We start from the raw sequence: 21230 nt of genomic DNA, 5'->3' as shown, positions 1-21230 counted from the left end.
ACATATAAAATCAGAATTATTGTCAGTTTTTGAGTTCAAGATGCAAGCTTCTTCATCAAGACGCTAGCTAATGACTATCATATATCTGTTCAACATGTATATTCAAGTGCAAGGAACCACATCTGGCTTCTTTATACAAAATCATTTACGGGAGATATTCATCATTTTCTACCCCGGTATCCAAAGATTTTCGTCTGAATATCAACATCGTGCATAGCACATTCACGTGTATCGATCCCGGGTATTTATTTTAGTATCTCTGCTGTACCAAGTAATTATTAGCCAGGCGATGTTGGTGTGTGACATTCGTCTCACAAAGCCAATTATTGTGATAATAAACCGCTCTTCCTATAATGGCATGTTAATTATTGATCTAACTCTATGCCAGTTGGAAGTCATTCACCATTGTTGAAAAATGACGTCATTCACATACTTTCCCAAAGGCCAATCAAATTAATTTTTTTGGCATACCATATAAGGACAAAGTGGGTTTGCCTGACAGAAAGTTCTGTGTGAATAGGTCAAGTGGATTTTCAACCACGCCCTTATAAATAAATAAATATAAATAAATTTCGGATTTATATAGCGCCTTTTTCCAGCTAGATCTTGAAGGATTCAAAGCGTTGTAATTTCGCTGCCATGGTGAATCATCACAATCAGATCGCATCATCTAGGCCAGTTGCAGCCGAACCTCAGGCGCAGACCTATCTGCACTTAGATTATAACATCCACCAATTATCTGTGCAGCTCCCCAAATTCCATTGGGTGAAGGAAGTTTTTGATAACCAAACAACTAATCACCGATTTTTTGAAAGCAGGAGGAAACCAGAGATCCCGGAGGAAACCTGTGAGAGCGAGCATGGAATCGGGATAAACCAAGTGCACATGAGTCCTTGGGCCACGCCGGGTCTTGAACCTGGGACCTCAGTGGTGCAAAGCGAGGGAACTACCGCTGCGCTAACTCGCCCTCCCTATGAATATAGTCGTTCTCAGACAAGATTAGTGGTGAAGTTACTGTTTCATTTCCATATTTGAATGTAAATCACTGTGTATCTTCTGAATAACATATTCTGTAAAAACTTTCAACCATGGAACAAAAGATAATTTTCTAGGTTAGTAACAAAGCCCCAGTGAATTTAAGCATATTATACGTTTGCAACAGCAATGCTAACTAACATCTCTCCAAAGTGGTATGCATGCTCGTCCCCAAAAATATTGAAAAAGGGTTGATTTTTGGCCTTGTGGCATCATCGACATCTTAAGAAAAAAGGATGCTTTTCAGGTAAAGTTTTGACATTTAGGGGATCTTTTTTCAACTTCAAGTTCAACGTTTAGGGTCACTTTTTGGCTATGCCAGTGCCAACATTTATTTGCGTGTTTACTGTATGTATTCCTATGTATATTTAAATGCAACATTTTAATTCTGAAAGGCCAAAATTGAAATAAATTATGTTTCTTGTCAATTTCATGGGCACATATGGCACTCTTTATCCTGGAACTCTTTCTTAATTACTGTGTAGATGTGTTACACAATTTATGGGTATGTTTTAGAGTTTACGCCATTCATGGGTCCATTGCAGTTTATTACGCCAAATGACGCGATTTTAGGGGGTAAGATTTACAGAGCCATACGCCAATAAGGGGTGAAATTTTTATACACTGATTACACCATTTTAGGGTCCATTTTTGAGGTGCTGGGATGAGCATGCATACCACTTTGGTATATATGCGAGTGACCCCAGTGGCGTACCGTGGCCGCCCCAACCCGGGGGGGCTGAAGAAAATTCAATGTTGCCGCCCTTCCTCAACAGCCCGAAAAGGTTGACCCAATTTTTTTTTCTCTGTCGTTTGAAAAAAAAGTAAAAAAAAAAAAAAAAAGGTTTCAGGCGCAAGCGCCCTAAAAGCAGCATATTTTGGATGTATAGTACCATTTTTTCAAAAATTTTTATGCTTTATCAAATTTTTCCGCCCTTTTTTATTTACTAATTCTTTTTGCCGCCCCTGTTTTTGCCGCCCCTTCATTTTTGGCAACCCCTGCTTTTACCCCGGGGGCTGGTGCCCCAAAGCCCCCCCCAAAAATACGCGCATGGACCCCCACAACACCCCCACCCGAGATCTCTGGAGGGCACCGTCATGCATCTATCATTTGTGAGTGCCTTTTGTGTTAACTGCCCAACTTCTATAAATAGAAACTTCTAAACTTCTATAGATAGAAACTTCTAAACTGCCCAACTTCTAAACTAAAGTATAAACTAAAGTATAAAATAAAGTATAAACTTAAGTATAAACTTAAGTATAGTAAAATGGACTCGAACTGCCCAACTTCTATAAATAGAAATTTCTAAACTGCCCAACTTCTATTAAACTTCTATAAATAGGGAATGAAGTGAAAAGAGACAGTCATGCAGTGTCATAGTTAAGCAGCTACTTCATAATCTGCATGTACATACATCATCCGGCTTCAAGTCAGATAAAATATCCAGTCCTTACGTCAGACAGTATATGCACACGACACATTCAATTCATGTTTGTTGATTGAAAAGTGCAGCTTAATTTTAGTCATCAATGTCTATAGCTGTAGTGTTCATTAGGTGTGTTATGTTGGGACTTGTAAACTTGTCTGTCCTTAAGTCCGGATGAAAACTGTAGTGCATTTCTAAATCGGCAATCATGCATGGTTTTTAAACTTGGCTGACCTCTGTCACCTTGGGTTCCATTATTCACTGTTCCACTGTTGCTTCCACCATCTTGTCCTTGCCCACGACCTTGCCCTTGTCCAGGATTCTGTCCTTGTCCTTGTCCTTGACCCTGTCCTTGCCCAGGATTCTGTCCTTGTCCAGGATTCTGTCCTTGACCTTGTCCTTGTCCAGGACCTTGTCCTTGTCCAGGATTCTGTCCTTGTCCTGGATTCTGTCCTTGTCCAGGATTCTGTCCTTGTCCAGGATTCTGTCCTTGTCCAGGATTCTGTCCTTGTCCAGGATTCTGTCCTTGCCCAGGACCCTGTCCTTGACCTGGATTTTGACCCTGTCCACCACCTTCAAAGATATTGATTATTGGTTATGAAATTGAACTCTCAAAAGTTTAAAGTAAAAATTAGCTGATGTGTCTTATACATTTCTGACACATACGTCTAACCACTGCCAAACATGGACACCATTTGGAGTTCTCAATGCAGACACATGTTTTGAGTTACTTGCTGGTGGGATTTCAATGGGAGGGCACTTTCAATTTGTGCCTAATATCCCATTTATTATATCAAGGGAACCCATATGTGCCATTAGGAGATAAGATCAGTTTCATAATCTATGTATAAAGCTCTACATTCTGACAAACTTTCAAGACATGCATGTCATTAATCAATTAAGTATTATCACTAATTAGGTTTGGCGTATCTCACTCAATGGAATTATTGTGAACAACATTCCCCTTGTTTTGGATGACATAGTGGCATATCAGTGACATACGCCACTGTGTCGTAAATATGTGACATACACCACTATTTTGGTATATCGTGGCTGTGTGGCCAATATGGATATGAATTCAACTATTATTTGACATACTGGCGTATCACATGTCCTATGACAATTTTGAATGGAGAATAATTTTTCAAAAAATTTGACATACTGGCGTATAAGTTTAATGACTAATTACAATTAATTGGTGAATGACAGCAATGTATTTTATACATTAAATGTAACTTAAATATTGATATATTCATATCCATTCAAGAAAAGGGACATTTTAATCAAGGCAATGTATGACAAACGGTTAAAAGTTGCAAAAAACATTTTCGTGATACGCCACTATGTCTTGCGAGCAACGATACGATAACACACTATAAATAAATAAACATACCTCTATCTCCACCACGCCCACTTTGTCGTTTACTTCTACCACCTGGTGTATCTGGTCTACCACCTTGTCCACCACTTCGGCCACCGCCTTGGCCACCACCTTGGCCACCTGATTTGCCTCTAACTTGGTCCATGACACCTCCATCTTCTTGTGAACTTCCACTACCAGGGCGTGCTATACCACTTGGATCCCAACCAGGACCACCTCCATTGCCACCTCCATTATTGCCATTGCCTCCACCATTGCCACCGCCATTATTCCCATTGCCGCCTTCATTGCTATCACCGCCGCTGCTGCCTCCTCCATTACCTCTGGGGCCATTTCCTGGGTGATTTCCATTACCACCACGATTCCCTTTGCCACCTCTAAAGTTTGACGGTGGCTCAATACCAAAGAGCCCCAACAGGTCAAATTGGGATGGGCATACACCTGGCTTTAGCACTGAAAGGAATCAACATAATGTGTAGACCGGTTAGTGTACATCACAATCTAAATGTGTCTGTTTTAATAAGGCTAAAAATTAATGCTATGTCTCAAAGCCCATGGCAGTTTCAAAAACGAATACGGAATGGTTTTTTTAAGATTTTGATTTTTTTAAAGATTTTTTTGAAACTTAATGATCTTGAATTAAGATCTCATTTTTGAGTGTTCAAAAGTACACTGCATAAAATTGTGGTTGATTTACACAATTGAAGTACAAATATCAATTTTTGTTATACCTAAACAAATGCGAGTATTGAATCCAGTAACTTTTCTTCCAATTTGTCACAGAATTTCAGAAAGAAGTAAAAAGAAGTAAAAAATGAATTTGCTGTTTCAGCTGACATGGACGCGCTTAGGTTGTCGCTGACCACTACGGCCCCACATCATTCCATAAACCATTAAACAACAATTCAGGGACTTTGCTGCTTCAAGAGCGCACACCCTAGACATTCCACAAATAACCTTCGCAACCAGGATCAGCTCCCCGAGTTTTGCACGGGTTACAACAAGACAAATTATTTTAGCAGTGAGTTCCTTGTCCAGGGGAATTTCAAGCTAACTCAATTTTTCCAATTTTTCAATTTTTAAAACTGGTTTCATTTTCTACTTACCAATTGGTTCCATTTCATCTATGAATCCACTGCATTTCCATCTGCCCCAGAAACAACCACTAAAATTTAAGCAATATAGGTATAAATAACTTAGCACATTAGCACATCGTGCAACTGTGTTTTCCATTGCCACTTATGGATGCGAGTCTTGGGCTATGACCAAGAATGATAGGAAAAGAGTAGATGCTTTTGAGATGTGGTGTTACAGGAGGCTTCTACAAGTGACATGGAAAGACAGGAAAACAAATTCCTGGATCCTCGACAAGATTGGTACAAGTCTAACCATCAGAAGCGCCATAATGGAGAGAAAGCTGAAGTACTTGGCCATATTGTCAGGAAACATGGAGGTGTAGAAAAACAGATTTTGCAAGGGGCTATGGAAGGCAGACGAGGAAGAGGACGTCCACCAACATCTTGGACTAATGACGTGAAGCTGGTTTTCAACCAAGGAATGCAAGGTGCATCAGATGCTTGGCATCAGATCGAGTGAGATGGCGTACTCTTGTGAAGACCACAGCAGCGCTACACATGCAGCACCACCCAACACAGAGAGAGAGAGAGCACATTAACAAACATAATAGCGGGTAGGGGGTTTGTGTTAGGGGTGTGCAAGGGCGAGTGTGTATTGTGTTTTTTGGTATGGGGTGGGTGTGTGTGTTGATTATGAATAGAACTAGTAACTGCTAAAATAAATATCACATGCATTCAAACTCTGTCTGCACAAAATATTGTACTTTTCAGGTACAAAAAAAGGCCCCCTTCCTCTGAAAGATAAAGACACATTGTTAACTGTATCATGCGCGGATCGGATTTGGTGGCTGCAGCACCCGGGGTACGGATTGCAAAAAGAGAGAGAGAGAGAGAGATAAAAGAAAGAAAGAGAGAAAGAAAGAGAGAAAGAAAGAGAATGTTGGTAAAAAGTATGCACCAAATCACACGAATTGAGTTCAGAAATACAAGATTTCCCTAGGCAAGGAGTCACTCAAGACTCAAGACTGCGTATAGACGAATCCAATTTCACACATTCCTACACCTTATTGGTAGCCATAGATGGGTCCCCCTTTAGGTCTATCCTGAAATGTGAAATGATGTGGCCTTGGCAGGGATATTAAACTGCATTCCATCACTCATGCTACACGTAGACAAAAGAATGATGAATGTTTACAAACAATACAATTCAGCATCAATTTTTAAGCGGATTTAATCCACCCATGCAATAACAACACCTGTTTGGTGCAGACGGGACCCAGTGATGGCCGACTGAATTCTGACCATCACTTGGCTCGTTGGATTTGTCTATATGGAAAGCAGAAGCAAGCTAATTATGGGGGGGGGGAACACATATTGGCAGGGTTGGCGATTTTTTTTATTTAAAAAAAAAAATTTTAAAATGATTTATTTGATTTAAATTTACAAAAAATAAAAATGTGTTTTTACATGAGAAAATTTGAAAGAAAAAAATTGGTAAAATCATGGGAAAATCCTGTTGAATTCTGCACCCTGAAGATGAATTTTTAGCAATAGATAAAATGACATCATAGAAATATTTTATTTGTATCTTTATTAACACAGCAAGCAAAATACATACAAGCAGGCAAAACAACAAAGATGTATACAAATGCCCAGGACATGTACAAAGCTGACGGTGCAGGGCTGCACGCAAGACAATGAATTAAAACAAAAAACATAGTCCTATGGATAACAAGGCAATAAATACAATAATGCAAGAGGCAAATGAACGGCAAAACACTCGAAGCTTGTAAGCCCCATGTCGGTTCATGACAGGCATATTCCGGGGGCATATTCCAGTTAGTATAACTGGAGAGGATAGCAAGTTTGCTTAGGTCCTTTTTGATTGACCTGGGTGGTTTGGCTTTGACAAAGGAGAAAAACATTGGAAATCCTTTTGATGGTATCGGGAGTAACCAAACCACGTGACCCGATTTCTATGCAGGTGAGATTGCAGGTGAAGCCATTGCCGGAAATGTCTGATATGAGGTTGTATATTTTTTTAGTTCTGCGTTAATGAGCCTTACTAATATTTTGTTCAAATGGAACTGTCAACTCAACCAAGTGGACATATTTCATTAGGAATTAAGTAAAACAGTCAATTTAAGAAAGATATTAAATCAATCAGAAATTGTAAAAATTAAAAAGTTGATTTAAATCAGTGATATTTAAAAAAAAATCATTTGATTTAAATGAATTAATTTAAATCGCGCCAACCCTGCATATTTATTATGACTTTCTCCTTCTTACATGATAAATTGTGTGATTCAACTCACCAAGTTTCTCCATCATTGCCAGTTGGTAATCCTACTGTTCCTGAAGGAATCGCCTCACCACCAATCCAACAGATTTGCATCTGTGGGGCAGTAACTAGTGGATATATGGGAATAAACAGGAATAAAGCGCATAAATAATCAAGTTAATTTGTCAAATTTCAGGTGACTGCACACTCCCAGAAATGCATTAATTAAAAGTAATGTACCTTCTTAATCATTCATGCAACTTAGTATACATTTTTGGAAAGGAAATTAGTTAAGGACTATGACTACCTCTGACAGTTCCACATAAGTTAAATTGTTCGATGGCAGCCTGTATGACCAAGTAAAATTTGTGATACCATGTGCCGTGTTCTGTAGGCTTCAGAACATAGAAAATAAACAGCGTTCGAAATAAGGCGGGTCCTCGTATCAAATAACTGTGAAAGTAGGTGCGGACTCACACAATCCTACGGTACGGTTCCGTGTGACTTGTAAAAATTGAACCAAGCAAAGAGCTATATTGTAAGCTGCAGTTTGAAGCTGACTGTCTGTTTATCTTATTGATTACAATTGGAATAGCCCAATGTGGACAAGCCTTACCTCTTCCCCCAACACAATCAGCAGCTGCAAATTCTCGGCAGACTAGAATGCCATTAACACAAATGCTGTTATATATAATGAAAGAGAAAAGATATTAAAAAAAGGACATTATGTTATTTATTGTCATGCATGATGACAAAAATACTGTACAGTATACAGCCTAATTAGTGCCTTTCCCTTTATAAGCGCCATCACCATGGAATTTTCCAAGTGACAAGTGCACCATTTCCAATGCAACTGTACAACTCAATCTGGACAAATGTTTTAATATTAACCCTATTAGTATTACTCCGATCTGAGGTGGATGTGTGTTTCCCATTCAGCCTGTGGAATTTGGTAGGGTTAAATTATATCACCGCAGATATCTTGTATGTTTATGCGGGTAAATGTCATATTTAGACTTTTATATCATCTATTTAAAAAACACCCCTTAAAAATGACTGACTTAAGCTCCTTGGCGCTAATTACGTACGGTACCACTAAAATCGTCAATGAAAGCCTGAATTCTATGTCAAATATAATTACAGTAAGTTTTGGTAGATTTAAAAAAAAATCCACAAGCCTCAGCACACTTTACAGGTTATTGCTGACCACTACGGCCCCACATCATTCCATAAACCATTTAACAACAATTCAGGGACTTTGCTCAGTTTGCTGCTACAAGAGAACACACCCTAGAATTCCACAAATAACCTTCGCAACCAGGATTAGCTTCCTGAGTTTCGTACGGGTTACAATGAGACAATTAGCAGTAAGTTCCTTGTCAAGCTAACTCAATTTTTCCACAATAACGTACTAGGCACCGCCAGGGTTTGAACCCGCAATCTCTCACACCATAGTCGAACGCCTTATCAATTGAGCTAACTTGACTGCTTATTAAATCAAGTTTTCACATCCCAATTATGTTTTTTTGCAATGTTGTAAAGCATTCACTTTCTAAATATCCAACTGATCATTGCAACTATGGAATAAATTTGTGAAATATAAATCATCCCAGGCACTGTTAGGCTCTATTTGCCCACTGGTTACTAGTACCATGAAATAGCTCCCACAGCTAGCCTCATATGCTACCAGGCTAGCGCTACGTACAAACTGCCTATACTGATTTGGAGGACAACATCATAGTCTCGTTATGCATTCTGATTCTGATTCTGTACCAGTGGTCATGTCTGTTTAAGGGACAAACAGTGAACTATATATAAACAAAGCACTGTCTAGGGTAATTAGGCCTAACAATCACCTTTTTGTACCGCTCGCAGAACAGGATATCTGCACAACAGCCTAATATGGGCATAATGGCTCCACCCCAATGTCATACATTCCTGTCAATCATTAGTATGATGTGATATGATAAGTAAAACAAGTCAAACTATACATTCTGGACATTTCAAGAGTATCCACTGTTGTATTTGGAAGAGGCAGGCTTTTCAATACACATTAAAATTGATGGGTACCAATCATTTTGATACACCATGTATTTGAATATCTAAATACATGTAGCAATGTGTTTTACACACAAAGTAAGATTAGTAAACTGGTTTTACATGATTTCATGTGGAGAATAAACTAAGTTAACTCTTTGTTTATCTCAAGTATCTCGTTGTTCACACAAAACCCACCTTAAACCCTGCAATTTTCACCCTTGGTCCAAATATGTGAACTCATTAAATAAAGGATAAATTCAAACATTTCTCTACCTACCATGCACGACATATATCACCATCAACATTAACATCTTCCATTCCACTGGCAATGATGACATTCTCACGAACTTCACACGAATTGGGCAAGTCAGCTGCAAGAGACATATTTGATAAATTATTACTGTCACTAAAATTAAAGTGAAAACAATTTTAAATAAAACCAGTGATGAAACCAGTGGGGCCAAGGCAAGAGGCCCCTGATTGGAAACCTTGCACCTCCCCCAAACGTGTTGTCCATTTGTACATGCTTTAATGCGGATCAGTATTTCCCCCATCACATTTCCCCCAGCCCTTGGTTGTTATTCCCCCCTGGCAGATTTTTCCTTAACTGCCCCCATGGTTGTTATTGTTAGCAGCTAAATGATGTGATATATACTATAATATTTCGGGCCTTCTCACTGAAAAATTTTGTGATCATGAAGTGCCAACATGTCAAGGGAGGACTTTGCGAGTCACTCAGTGACCGCATGCACGCCTGAGCGCATAGCAGTTGGGGTCCAGTGACCCACCTTGGGCCCGAGGTGGGGTCTAGGTGAAAATCCCCAGCAGGGGTCCACTGGGCAGCGCCCCTGGATGCTCCTGGATTTTAGGGATTTTTAAGGGAGGTGTAATGAGCGTGAACCTGGTTTGGATGCAGAGGGAGTGTGCCTGTAACAGACACAGCCACCAGAAAAGGACCAGCTCAGATCGGCGCCAAATAAGTTTGCAGTCCAGAAATTTCATTTTGTTCTCATCCTTGCAAAAAATAGACAGAGGTGGGAATTGAACCCGGGACCTCAGTGTTGTAAAACCTACTGCGTTACCACTGAGCCAACTGACAATCAGCTATGAGAAGTTTGATAGTAATCCTTGATATTGCTGAATAGAATAAATCAATACTGATAGGTCTATTTATCTAATGTACGATGTTATTCAAATTAGCCTATAAACTAGGAATATAATGTGAAATGACTATCAATCGATCAATCAATCAAGTTGTCAAGTTATCAACAATCAATAATAAACCGGCGTAGGCCTATCATGGAATATTACTAACTAGGCCTAACTAACTAATAATATACCAAATAAATAAAATAAATAAATAAGTCAGTAAATAAATAAATAGGCATAGGCCTAAATAAATAAATACATAATGCAGAATGCAGTTAGTATTTTAGTTGCAAAATTCAAACATTCTATTCACACATTCTATTATAATTTTCTGCTATACACGCATAAAGGACCTGTGCCTTTAATATGTCGCGCCTAATCAATAATAAGTCTTTCACCATGCTCACACACCATGTTAAACTATTGTATCCCTGCAAGTATTGTACTGACCAAGTCCTAACACCTCAATGAAATGAATGCTGGCGTACCCAATCAGCGAACATATCAAGGTCATATCAGGCGTTATACAAAGAATGGTCAAAGGTCAACGTTTCCAAAGAAGTATAGTAATAGATGTAGACACAAGCTTTCGATGCGGGAAACATAAACACATAGTCGTCAGTCGTGTGGTTTTTATGAGATTTGATACTGGCGCTGAAGTCTATTGGCTGTCCCAAAATCAGTACCAGACCGGTTTCCAGGCGGCAATGTGTGTGTTGTTACAAGGAATGCAAACTCATTTTATCAATGAGTGAACCACATAGAGAATCGACATCTATCGTGAGCCAATCTGCATTCTGTTGCCTGCAAAAGCCGACGATCAGGTAAAAATTCTAAAAGCAGCGTGACTAGATATTTGCGTTAATTTCATGATACGTGTAAAACGCATTGAAAGCGCCAAATTGCAGTCATAAAATATATAATATTAGTAAATCACCCAATCGAATGTTAACGTAGGTATGTGGAAAAGAACTGCAATAACAATAACAAACTATGTGCCCAAAGAGTTGTCTTTGGCATGTCGCTTTTTTGAAATATGACCAAAAATATCAAATTTTGAAAAACGCCCCAAAATTTAAAACAAACACGAACCTTCCAAAATAAATATATATTAGCACTTTCGGCGGCCCAGTCACTACCTGCCGCTGTGATTTGGGGTAACTCATTGCTTCCCCTCTCCAGATACCGGAACTTCAAGGTCGCTCATACCCCAGCCCTTAAAGGCTCAGATTGGGTAATTTTCACTCTCTTTTGTACAAGATTTAGGTGAAAAAATATTACAATGTGCGCCACTTCAACTGACTCCAATAGTGCCACATGTGGCATGCGCACTGGCAGTTGTGAGGGCCTGTCCTAGTGGCAGCAGAATAAATGTTCAGCACTTGATATCCATTTAATTACGGATCTAAGGCACAATATAAATGCCTATATTAATAATGCGACACACTGGCAGTGCCATGCATCTAACCAAGAGAAATGATGCATAATGACAGCAATATAGGAAATATTCTGAAATTTTTCAATTCCTCAAGTTAATGCATCTTTTATCTTTGATTTTAAACTTTTTATTGATAATCTTTGTTTGTTAACTTACGACAACAATCATCTGGAATACTGTATTCCCAAGTTCCATTCAAACACAAACTGTATAAAACAAAAACAAAAAAAACATGACTAAAAGCAATGTCTAAGGCATATAATTAGTTTCATATTAAGATTTATTCCCTACTTATAGGAATCCAGTAGGCTTGAATATTGCACATATGTTACACAAAATATATCAGATATAATATGTATGATTCAAGTCCTTTCTCAAGTTGGCATTCTGTTAAGCCTGCAAACCACAGCCAAAGTTGAAGAAAAAACAAAATTTTTACTCCAACTCTGTGTGAAACAATTCTTCAAAATGCAAGATATGTTTTTACTTGTTTTTATTTTAACCCCAAAGCAAGGTTTTAGTGCTATATATAGGAAAATATATGCCAATTTTAATGGTTTCACTTGTTTTAAATTTGCGATTATAAGCTGCCAGGGGGACGTTTATGAGTGAATATAACTGTCATGATGTAAAATTTGCATGACATTCATAACCTCCACGTATGACACTGTATGTGCATAGGTTTTTATCATATTGCTTGTTGGGTGATAAACCCACAATCAGGTGTGGGTTATTGATATTCAATGCCCTCCATATGTGACAGAGCTAAGGTTATGCAGTGCAGTCATTTCTATATGTGTGTATCATAATCATTATGCGATAGAACAAGTTACCTGAGAGTAACTATCACGGTTTTGCCTAGTTGAATTTTTGAAGGTCCAATGTTAGTTTTGACCAAACAATTTTTAACAGTTTAAGAGAATAACTATTGTTATGTTGTAAAATGAGGACTTTGAAAGTGACGGTTATGAAGCAGGTGAATAACTTTGCATTGGTTATATGTCAGGTATTATGAAAAGTTTGAACATCTTGTTTTCGACCTCAGAATATCGATCGGGCCACTAAATCGTCAATGAAAGCCTGAATTCTATGTCAAATATAATACAGTAAGTTTTGGTCGAATTTTGAAGTCAAGTTTTTACATAACATCCAATGATGTTGTTTTGTAATGTTTAAATGCATCCACTTTCTAAATTCTAAACTGATCAAAACTGTCTACTGATGGCAGACATATTGAGAATATGTCATATTTGCATACCAGAATACATGTAGCAGTGTGTTTTACACACAAACTAAGATTTATTGGTTTTAAACTATTTCAGAGAATAAACCAAGTTTACTCTTGGTTGGTCTCAAGTAGCGCTTTGTTCACACAAAAACCACCTTAACTGGGCTCTACGTCATCACAAAAGTATAGCCTGGTTTAAACCCTACTATTTTCACCCTTGACCCAAATATGTGAAGTCAATAAAAAAAGAATAAATCACACATTTCTCTACTTTGCACTACTGCACCCACTGAGATATTCCTTGCTTCCTAAGGCAGATGTTAAGATTTTTCACTATAACTGCCAAATATCTAACTGATACAGAGTTATTAACCTATTGTTAAATAACTAAACGTAGGCAAATGACCATCATTGTTAAATAACTCAACGTAGGCAAACGACCATCATCCATAACATGTAGCATTGATTGTCATATCTTACCGTTGCATACATCCATCACGCTGCAGGGTTCCTGATGGTATGTCACGTAATACACCACCCAAAATAGGATCAAAGCAGGTCAATGGGACACCTGCAAGGAGAAAAATTCAATGTATAAAATCTGTATCTAATATGTGACCCGATTTAGTTCACTCAGGGTAATGTCGGCAAATAAGAAACTGAGATATTCTGTCGGTCGGACATCCGGGCTATCTCTAGTCTCGGGCCCAAACTGCACGTGGCTCACGGTTTGTTGTGAACAACAGAAACCGGCTGTGAAGGAGGCTACATAGCGATGTTGCTGGAGTGATGTTCAATTTCGGAAAAAACGACACTCAACCATGGAATTTAATTTTAAGTTTGTTAGTATATAAACGGTAAATCAAGTAAGTTTCTTTCACTCTGAAGACTTAGAAACGTTTGTTTGATTCTACTGACTATTTGCGATCGAAATTTACATTACACCAATGACAGAAATCATCAACAAAAATCGAATCAGGGACTTGTTTTCACTCGAACATCATCAACCGGAAGTGACGTGACACGGACCGACAGAATAATAGCCAGAAATAGGTTAGGGTTATAGTTAAAGTCATAGTTAAGATTATGAACATATAAAATTGTGTAACTTCACAACCAAATCAGCTATAAACATGGGTTTTTTACTGTTTATCACCCTGATAACTCAATTTTGAAAAAATATGACTTTAGCCTGAGTGGACTGGATTGGGTGATATATTAACTTACTTTGTGAAAAACAAAATGTTAGAAATTTTGCAGAAATGTACTTACAGGTATATAAAATTTTACAATTTACGTTTGGGCACATACAAATTGACAAGGGGCACATACAAATTGACAAGGGCCAGTAGAATTTTAGACCTACGGGCCCATAATGGCCCTTGAATAATTTGGCTTATTTCCAACACTGTGAGCATACCATTCAAAGAGAGTAACCTTTGAGTCTGAACTCATTTATATTGGAGTGTTGCTCAAAGAGGGCAAAACAGAGTTTATCTCCAGATTGTAATGTGCCTACATGTATAACATGTGCTAATAGCGCAACATGCACAAACTTTTGTGATAATCAAGCTTAAATTCCTAAATTCCAACAAATGCCAGAGGTACTTCTCTGTGACAATCCAATATGGCTCATTTACCATAGTATTGAAAACCTATCTCTTTTGGTACCATTACTTACTTCCATTGCAAGCAGCTTCAGGGGTCTCGGTACACACCCAGCCCTCTCCAACACAAACACTATAAAGACAAATTGATAATGAAAAAAAACTATTAAGTTACATTTTGATGATATTCCTGCAGAAGCTTTCAAATGGACACACCCATTCATTAACCCCATTTGAAATCGACACCCCCTGTGTGGAAGATTACGGCCATGCTTCCACAGGGATCACTGGTAGTGCCTTTTAGAATTAGCCCCGTTCACAAAACCCCTCGAATAGCGAGCGTGGTATCAGAGTACAGCACAGAGCCTGTACTAAGTGCCTTTCAGTTTTTAGATGTTGATTTAAAACTTATTATTCAATTGAACCTTTGCCCAGTCATCTCAAAATAAGGTTCTACCCCAAAGTACATGGTGTGCATGAGTATGCCTTTCATACATATGCTTAATTATCGCTTACACTTTGCAAAAGCCTTTTGGCACATTGCTAGAAAAGCAATGCTTTTGCAGGGAGAACTTTGCTTTGGGAGCAAGATGGCTAAGCCAAGAGTCAATAATCATGGTATTTATGGCTTACCAAATGTCGCATATTCCTGTGCCTTCTCCTGTGTTCCTGATCTGTCCTTGTGAGTATGGAGTGCCACCTTCAGGATCCACACATGTAGGTGGTACAGGTGGAACTAATCAAATCAAACAAATAATTAAAATCAGTTTAGTTTAGTCTAAAATTTAGTTTAGTCTCATGATAAAGATTAGTTATTCAAATTATGAAATTTCCCTCAAATTACATGCTACCTACAGATGCACTTATATACCTGAATGTAAATTCATACACTCTTAGAATGCGAAAACTAAAAATTGCCAAACCTGTCCCACAATGCATTTGGGATTTAAATGTATAAAATCGCTTTTGTCTCCTTTGGCCTATGGAAATGGAGAGGCAGAATTATCCGATTCACCAGCATGGTTCAATAACACCCTTTCAATACTATAGCTCAAACTTTGACCTCAAGTTATGGAGCATGACTTTTAGTACCCAACATTCAAAGGTCAATCTGTGGATTGATATACACATTTGGGTTCATGTACTGTTCCCAGACAGATGAGCATATTTAAGATCACATGCAGTGAAGCCTAGAAAACACATTATTTGTGACATAAAGTCACACTATTTTCCCCATCACAAATCCATGCACAATTCACTTACTGAATGGTGGTTGGCAAGTTCTCCTGCATCCATCAAAGCAGCATTTGTTGTTACCACCAGAGCATTCCGAATCTATACCACACGCATCTACATCACCAGCTAGACATGGACTCACATTGTCTACTGTTACAGATGGGCATTCGCCTGGTCTTTCCTCTGCATCACAAAATAATATAGGATAAATAAGTTGACAGAAGAAGAGGAGGAGGAAGAGGCAAAAAGGGAAAGACTTGGAAAGAAATATGTCAAAATGATATTATTTTAATATTCTGACAGAAATATGAATGAATGAATGAATGAATGAATGAATGAAATCCAACCACCTCTGGTCTGTAGATATTATATATTATTTTAAGTCCCTTGTAACTTTGACAAGAAAATGCAAGTTATTTTTCATGCAGAGCCACTATAAAGTTGAAGAGAAAAAAGAAATATGTAGATGTCCCTGACCATGTACCCAAATGCTCTGATAGACACTTTCTCAAAGCAATATTGTTGCAGGTGGATTAACATTAAATTATGGACACTATTGGCTAAATTATTGACCTCTAAGGACTATTTTGATTGGCTACAAGGAGGGTTATATCATGTATTGAACCAATCAGAGATAAGGTAAGAATAGTCAGTAAGGTTGAATGGGGATTAATCTTCAACTTGTGTAGAGGTCTAAAAAAGCTCTATTTTGATTGGTTACTCAGATGATTATATCTACTTACAGGGCTCTGTAAGAAGGCATTGCACCTACCTATTCTCGCTACACAAGACACAGTGCATCCATCCCAACAACATTTCAATGTTCCATCACAGTCCTCATCTCCTCCACACGTTGCTTCTGGATTGTCAGGACAAGAATCTGCTGCTTGTAGGCTTTCACCTCTGGGACAATCACCATCCTTTATGACTATAAAAACAAATTTCGTTAATTATTACCAGTTTAGGAAATTCAGCAAAAATCAAACTAGACAATGAGATACTAGCCGATGAGGTCAATTATTGCACTAATTAGGAACAGGTGCCTTAATAGCTCAATCTTTACATAGATTCAGGAACTGGTGAGATCATTGGTGTCCGTTTCAGTGGGGAGGTTGACCACTGAATGGGTGACGCAGTAAAATAACACTAGATCATCTGTATGAGTTTTTCAAATCTTGATAACAATACTTACTTGCATCTGGTCTCCGACAGGCCTGCAAATCCCTATTCAACCATTGACCATTGAAACATACTCTGAAAGGAAAAAAAGACACAGTCAAGTTGTGTGTATTGTGAGACTTGTCATAGCTACTGGACAGGCACAGTGACTGATAGCTTTGGCATATGCAAGAACCAAGCAATCCAATGTAGAGTTTCATAGTGGGAACCTTCCTCCCAATCCAACTATAGAAGCAAGGATATTATATTAAAAGAGATGACACTCTTATGTGAGCCACAGCTGATGAGAGACTAAGAAGTGATTAGATGGATCCTAATCTTTGGACTGGGCTCATTAAAAGGATCAGCAACCAAAACCAGGCTACTTACTGCCTCGGCTTGGCAGTAGGGGGGTCTGGAGTAGAGTTTGGCGAGTCCGAGTTGCACAAATGCAGCATAATAGTATGTCTGCAATAGCGCTAGATTGAAAAACTGGGCGTCTGCAGGGACCCCTGAAATTGCAGAAAATTTTAAAAAAGGGACCCCAAAAAGCAACCTAGCGCTACCCTAGCCGTACGCAGGATTTCATTTGGGGGTGCTGATTTTGAAAAAGTGGACTTTTTTCCAAGGGGGGACGATTTTGTGAAAAGTTGACAAAATTTGGACCTTTTTTGTGCGTACGGGCCTGACCACAAGTGCACAGTATGAGCTACTCGACCCGACTCATATTTCCATTATGATCGCCGAGTTGTACGCACTTACATGTAGTCTGTGCAGTTGAAAATGATCTTAAGTCCACGGGGCATGGTGAAAATCAATACAAACAAAAATCTCACCTAATTAAGCATTCCAGAACAAGAGCTTCACCATTCATTGCCTGTCCTGCCCCTGGATTGTCACATGGTAGTAGTGTAGGATCACCTGCAAGGAGAAAGCATCAAATTAAGGGTAGACGAGGTATTGTTGGTCGAAGCGGTAAAAAAAAATCGATTTATATGATTTCAATCAATATATTACTGAAAAATAACATTTTGATGTTTTGGAGAAGTTCATTCTACAAATCATATACTTTGAAAACTTGTTTGATTTATTGTTGTGAACGTTTTATGTACGTTTTATGTACGTTTTACAAAAGTGTTGTTGTTTCAGTCTTCATTACAAACAAAACTCAAGAACCACAGGATCTACAAAAGTATATCTGTGATATTTGAATTCTTCTACACAGTACACACTCTCTTTGAAATGATCAATGCAATTTTTGCCAATGCTCACTGCCATTTCGCAAGATGTTGTGAACTGCCAAATCGCAACAGTTTAAAATAGTTGCTAACCTTAATTCAATTCAATTTCAATTCAATTTTATTTTTTTCCATCTCATATAACAGGTTATATTATAAAACAAGATAATACATATAAGGATAAATAAATACAGTTTATCAAATACAAGAAATTGTAAATATCTTAAGTTTAGCAAAAACATATTAAATACATGAGATGTGGATGCCATCAAGAACGCTAGGCGTGTGGCTGATGGCACCCACAGTTGCAACGAATATAATAACACTAGAAAAAAAAAACTATTAATGAATAAATGATTTAACTAGAATAAGTGAACTAGTGTATCAATGAAACAATAATAACATGAAGAGGATGTCATATTAGGTACATGCGTGTACCTCATGAATAATATGAAACAAATATTGATTTGAATAAAACTAGAACATCCAGAAAAAGCGAGGGTGCAGGGGGATAAGGAATTTACATGATTGATGCGTACTCGTTATTGATTTTTTCAGAGTGATATTGATCTAAAATGTGATTTGTCATTCTTTTTTAAAGGAAGAGAGGAATGCGAGTTTTTATTTCGTCTTTCAGTGAATTCCAAATTGTAGGTCCCTGGGTTTTGATTGTATTTTTTGCAAGTTGGGTATTTGTTGTCGCGATGTAAAGGTCAAGGGCCTGTCTGGTCTCATAATTATGGACATCAGAATTGGTTATAAACTGATTATTTGGTAAGTCGTGTGGGAGGAGGTCATGGTGGTAACGATACATATGAGTTGCAAGCTGAAAAGTGTAGATATCACGGATTTTTAATTTTTTTAAGGAAATGAAAAGAGGAGTTGTATGATCCAGCCAAAGTGAATAAGTACAAGTTCTGATGATTTTTTTTTGCATGATGAAGAGGGATTCTAGATTACTATTATTTTTGTCACCCCATACCAGTGTACAATAGGATAAGTATGGTAGGACCAAAGTGTTATACAATGTTTGGAGGGAATCCTGGTTTAAGAAGGGTCTGACTTTTCTAATTATACCATTATACTTTGAGACTATTTTAGAAATATGGGAGGTATGGGTCTTCCATGAAAGGTTGTTGTCAATTAAGATTCCTAGAAATTTAGTTACATCAACTTTTCAATGTGTTTATTGTCAATTTCAATGTTAAAATTTTGGTCAGGTTTATTGCTATATTTATTTTTAAAGATCATGAAGTTAGTTTTATCTATATTTAATGAAAGTTTATTTAGTTTAAACCAGTTCGAAATTTTCTTAAGCTCTATATTAATTATTTTTTCTAATTGTTCAGGGTCTTTGTGGGAAAAAAGAATATTAGTGTCGTCAACAAAAATAATAAAATGGGATGAAGGTGATGAGAGTGGGAGGTCGTTTATATATAAAAGGAATAAAAGTGGTCCAAGGATTGATCCCTGGGGGACACCGCAAATTATATCACCTTCAGCAGATTTTTGATGGTTATAAACTACATATTGTTTTCTTTCTGAAAGATAGTTTTTTATCCAGAGATTGGCAAGACCTCTGATACCGTAACTATTTAGTTTGTGGAGAAGGATATCATGGTTGAGGGTATCAAAGGCCTTGCTTAGGTCTAGGAATATTCCAAGACTATGGAGTTTTTCATCTAGTACACTGGTAATTTTGCAATAAAGATCATTGATTGCCATATACGTGGACCTGTTTGGTCTGAAACCATATTGATGGGAGCTCAAAATATTATTTTTATCAATGAAGTCAAAAAGCCGGGTGTAAATTATTTTTTCAAGTATTTTCGAGACAGCAGGTAATATTGAAATTGGCCTATAGTTACTACAAATCTGATTATCACCCGATTTAAAAATTGGAATTACTTTGGCGATTTTAAGTAGGGATGGGACAATGCCCGTTATTAGGGATCCATTAAATATATGTGTGATAACGGGGGCTATTTCATTGATTATTATTTTGAGTAGTTTAGTACTTATATTATCAAAGCCACTGCTGTTGCTATCCTTAAGTTTTTTAGTAATATTAATTATTTCCTCGGGAGATGTTGGGTTTAAGAAAATACTGTTATGTTGATTTATTGAATTTAGTGGAGAAATGTAGTCATCGTCGGGAGTAGTTATTTTATGAGCTAATTTGGTGCCTATGTTGGTAAAAAGGTATTGAAGTTATCGGCTATTTCAGTTGAATCGGTAATTTTGTTGCCATCTTTATCTTTAAAGAAATCAGGTAATTTGGAACGCCTGTTTCTACCTAAAAGATTATTTAATGTTTTCCAAGTTTCCTTCATGTTAAATTTATTTGATTCAATTTAAGGTAATGTGGGATTTTTTGGCTGTACTGAAGTAAGTTATTTAGTATATTTCTATATTTAGTATATTTTAGTTTATTTTCATCTGTAGGTTTAGTGATGTACTTTTTATATAATTTATCTTTGGTTCTAATTGATTTAACAAGGCCTATGGTGATCCAGGGCTTACGTGGTGATTTACGTTTAGACATTTTAGTTGTTTTTATTGGGCAGTGGATATCTAATAAGCTAGTGGTTTTATTAATGAATTTCGTGTAAGAGTTTTCGGGATTATCATCGTGGAGTACAAAATCCCAATTCACGAGTGATAAGGAGTTTTTAAAGCCTTTAATATTATTAGGTCTTAATTGCCTGGTTTGTTTTGTGGTGGGTTGAGAACTATTATCAAAACGAGGGCCTTTAACAGAAACAAAATTAGGGAAATGGTCGGAGAGGTCAGTAACCAAGTTACCAGAAGTTATTTGGTTATCGCCATCATTTGTGAAAATGTTATCGATTAGCGATATTGTGGTACCGTTCTTGGTTGTGTAAACTCGGGTGGGTCGATCAATGCAGGGGAAAAAAGAATAGGCGTACAATGAC

At 37.6% G+C, this 21230-nt stretch overlaps 1 protein-coding gene across 4 annotated transcripts in view; it reads right to left on the bottom strand.

The window, feature by feature from the left end:
- The window catches only part of LOC140157345 (uncharacterized), a 100430-nt gene that overhangs the window by 13667 nt on the left and 65533 nt on the right, over window positions 1-21230 (bottom strand). For all 4 annotated transcript variants that reach the window (XM_072180506.1, XM_072180508.1, XM_072180507.1 and 1 more), the window contains 13 exons: window positions 17893-17977; window positions 17091-17152; window positions 16671-16826; window positions 15926-16081; window positions 15296-15398; window positions 14737-14795; window positions 13536-13626; window positions 11984-12033; window positions 9518-9611; window positions 7817-7881; window positions 7235-7328; window positions 4950-5008; window positions 3856-4296 (listed from right to left, as the gene is read on the bottom strand). In XM_072180506.1, the coding sequence (XP_072036607.1) occupies window positions 3856-4296; window positions 4950-5008; window positions 7235-7328; window positions 7817-7881; window positions 9518-9611; window positions 11984-12033; window positions 13536-13626; window positions 14737-14795; window positions 15296-15398; window positions 15926-16081; window positions 16671-16826; window positions 17091-17152; window positions 17893-17977 (1515 nt within the window). The remainder of the gene's footprint in view (window positions 1-3855; window positions 4297-4949; window positions 5009-7234; window positions 7329-7816; window positions 7882-9517; window positions 9612-11983; window positions 12034-13535; window positions 13627-14736; window positions 14796-15295; window positions 15399-15925; window positions 16082-16670; window positions 16827-17090; window positions 17153-17892; window positions 17978-21230) is intronic.

Source organism: Amphiura filiformis, chromosome 7, assembly GCF_039555335.1.
Source record: "Amphiura filiformis chromosome 7, Afil_fr2py, whole genome shotgun sequence".
NCBI lineage: Eukaryota > Metazoa > Echinodermata > Ophiuroidea > Amphilepidida > Amphiuridae > Amphiura > Amphiura filiformis.
This window is presented reverse-complemented; position numbering and strand designations above follow the sequence as displayed.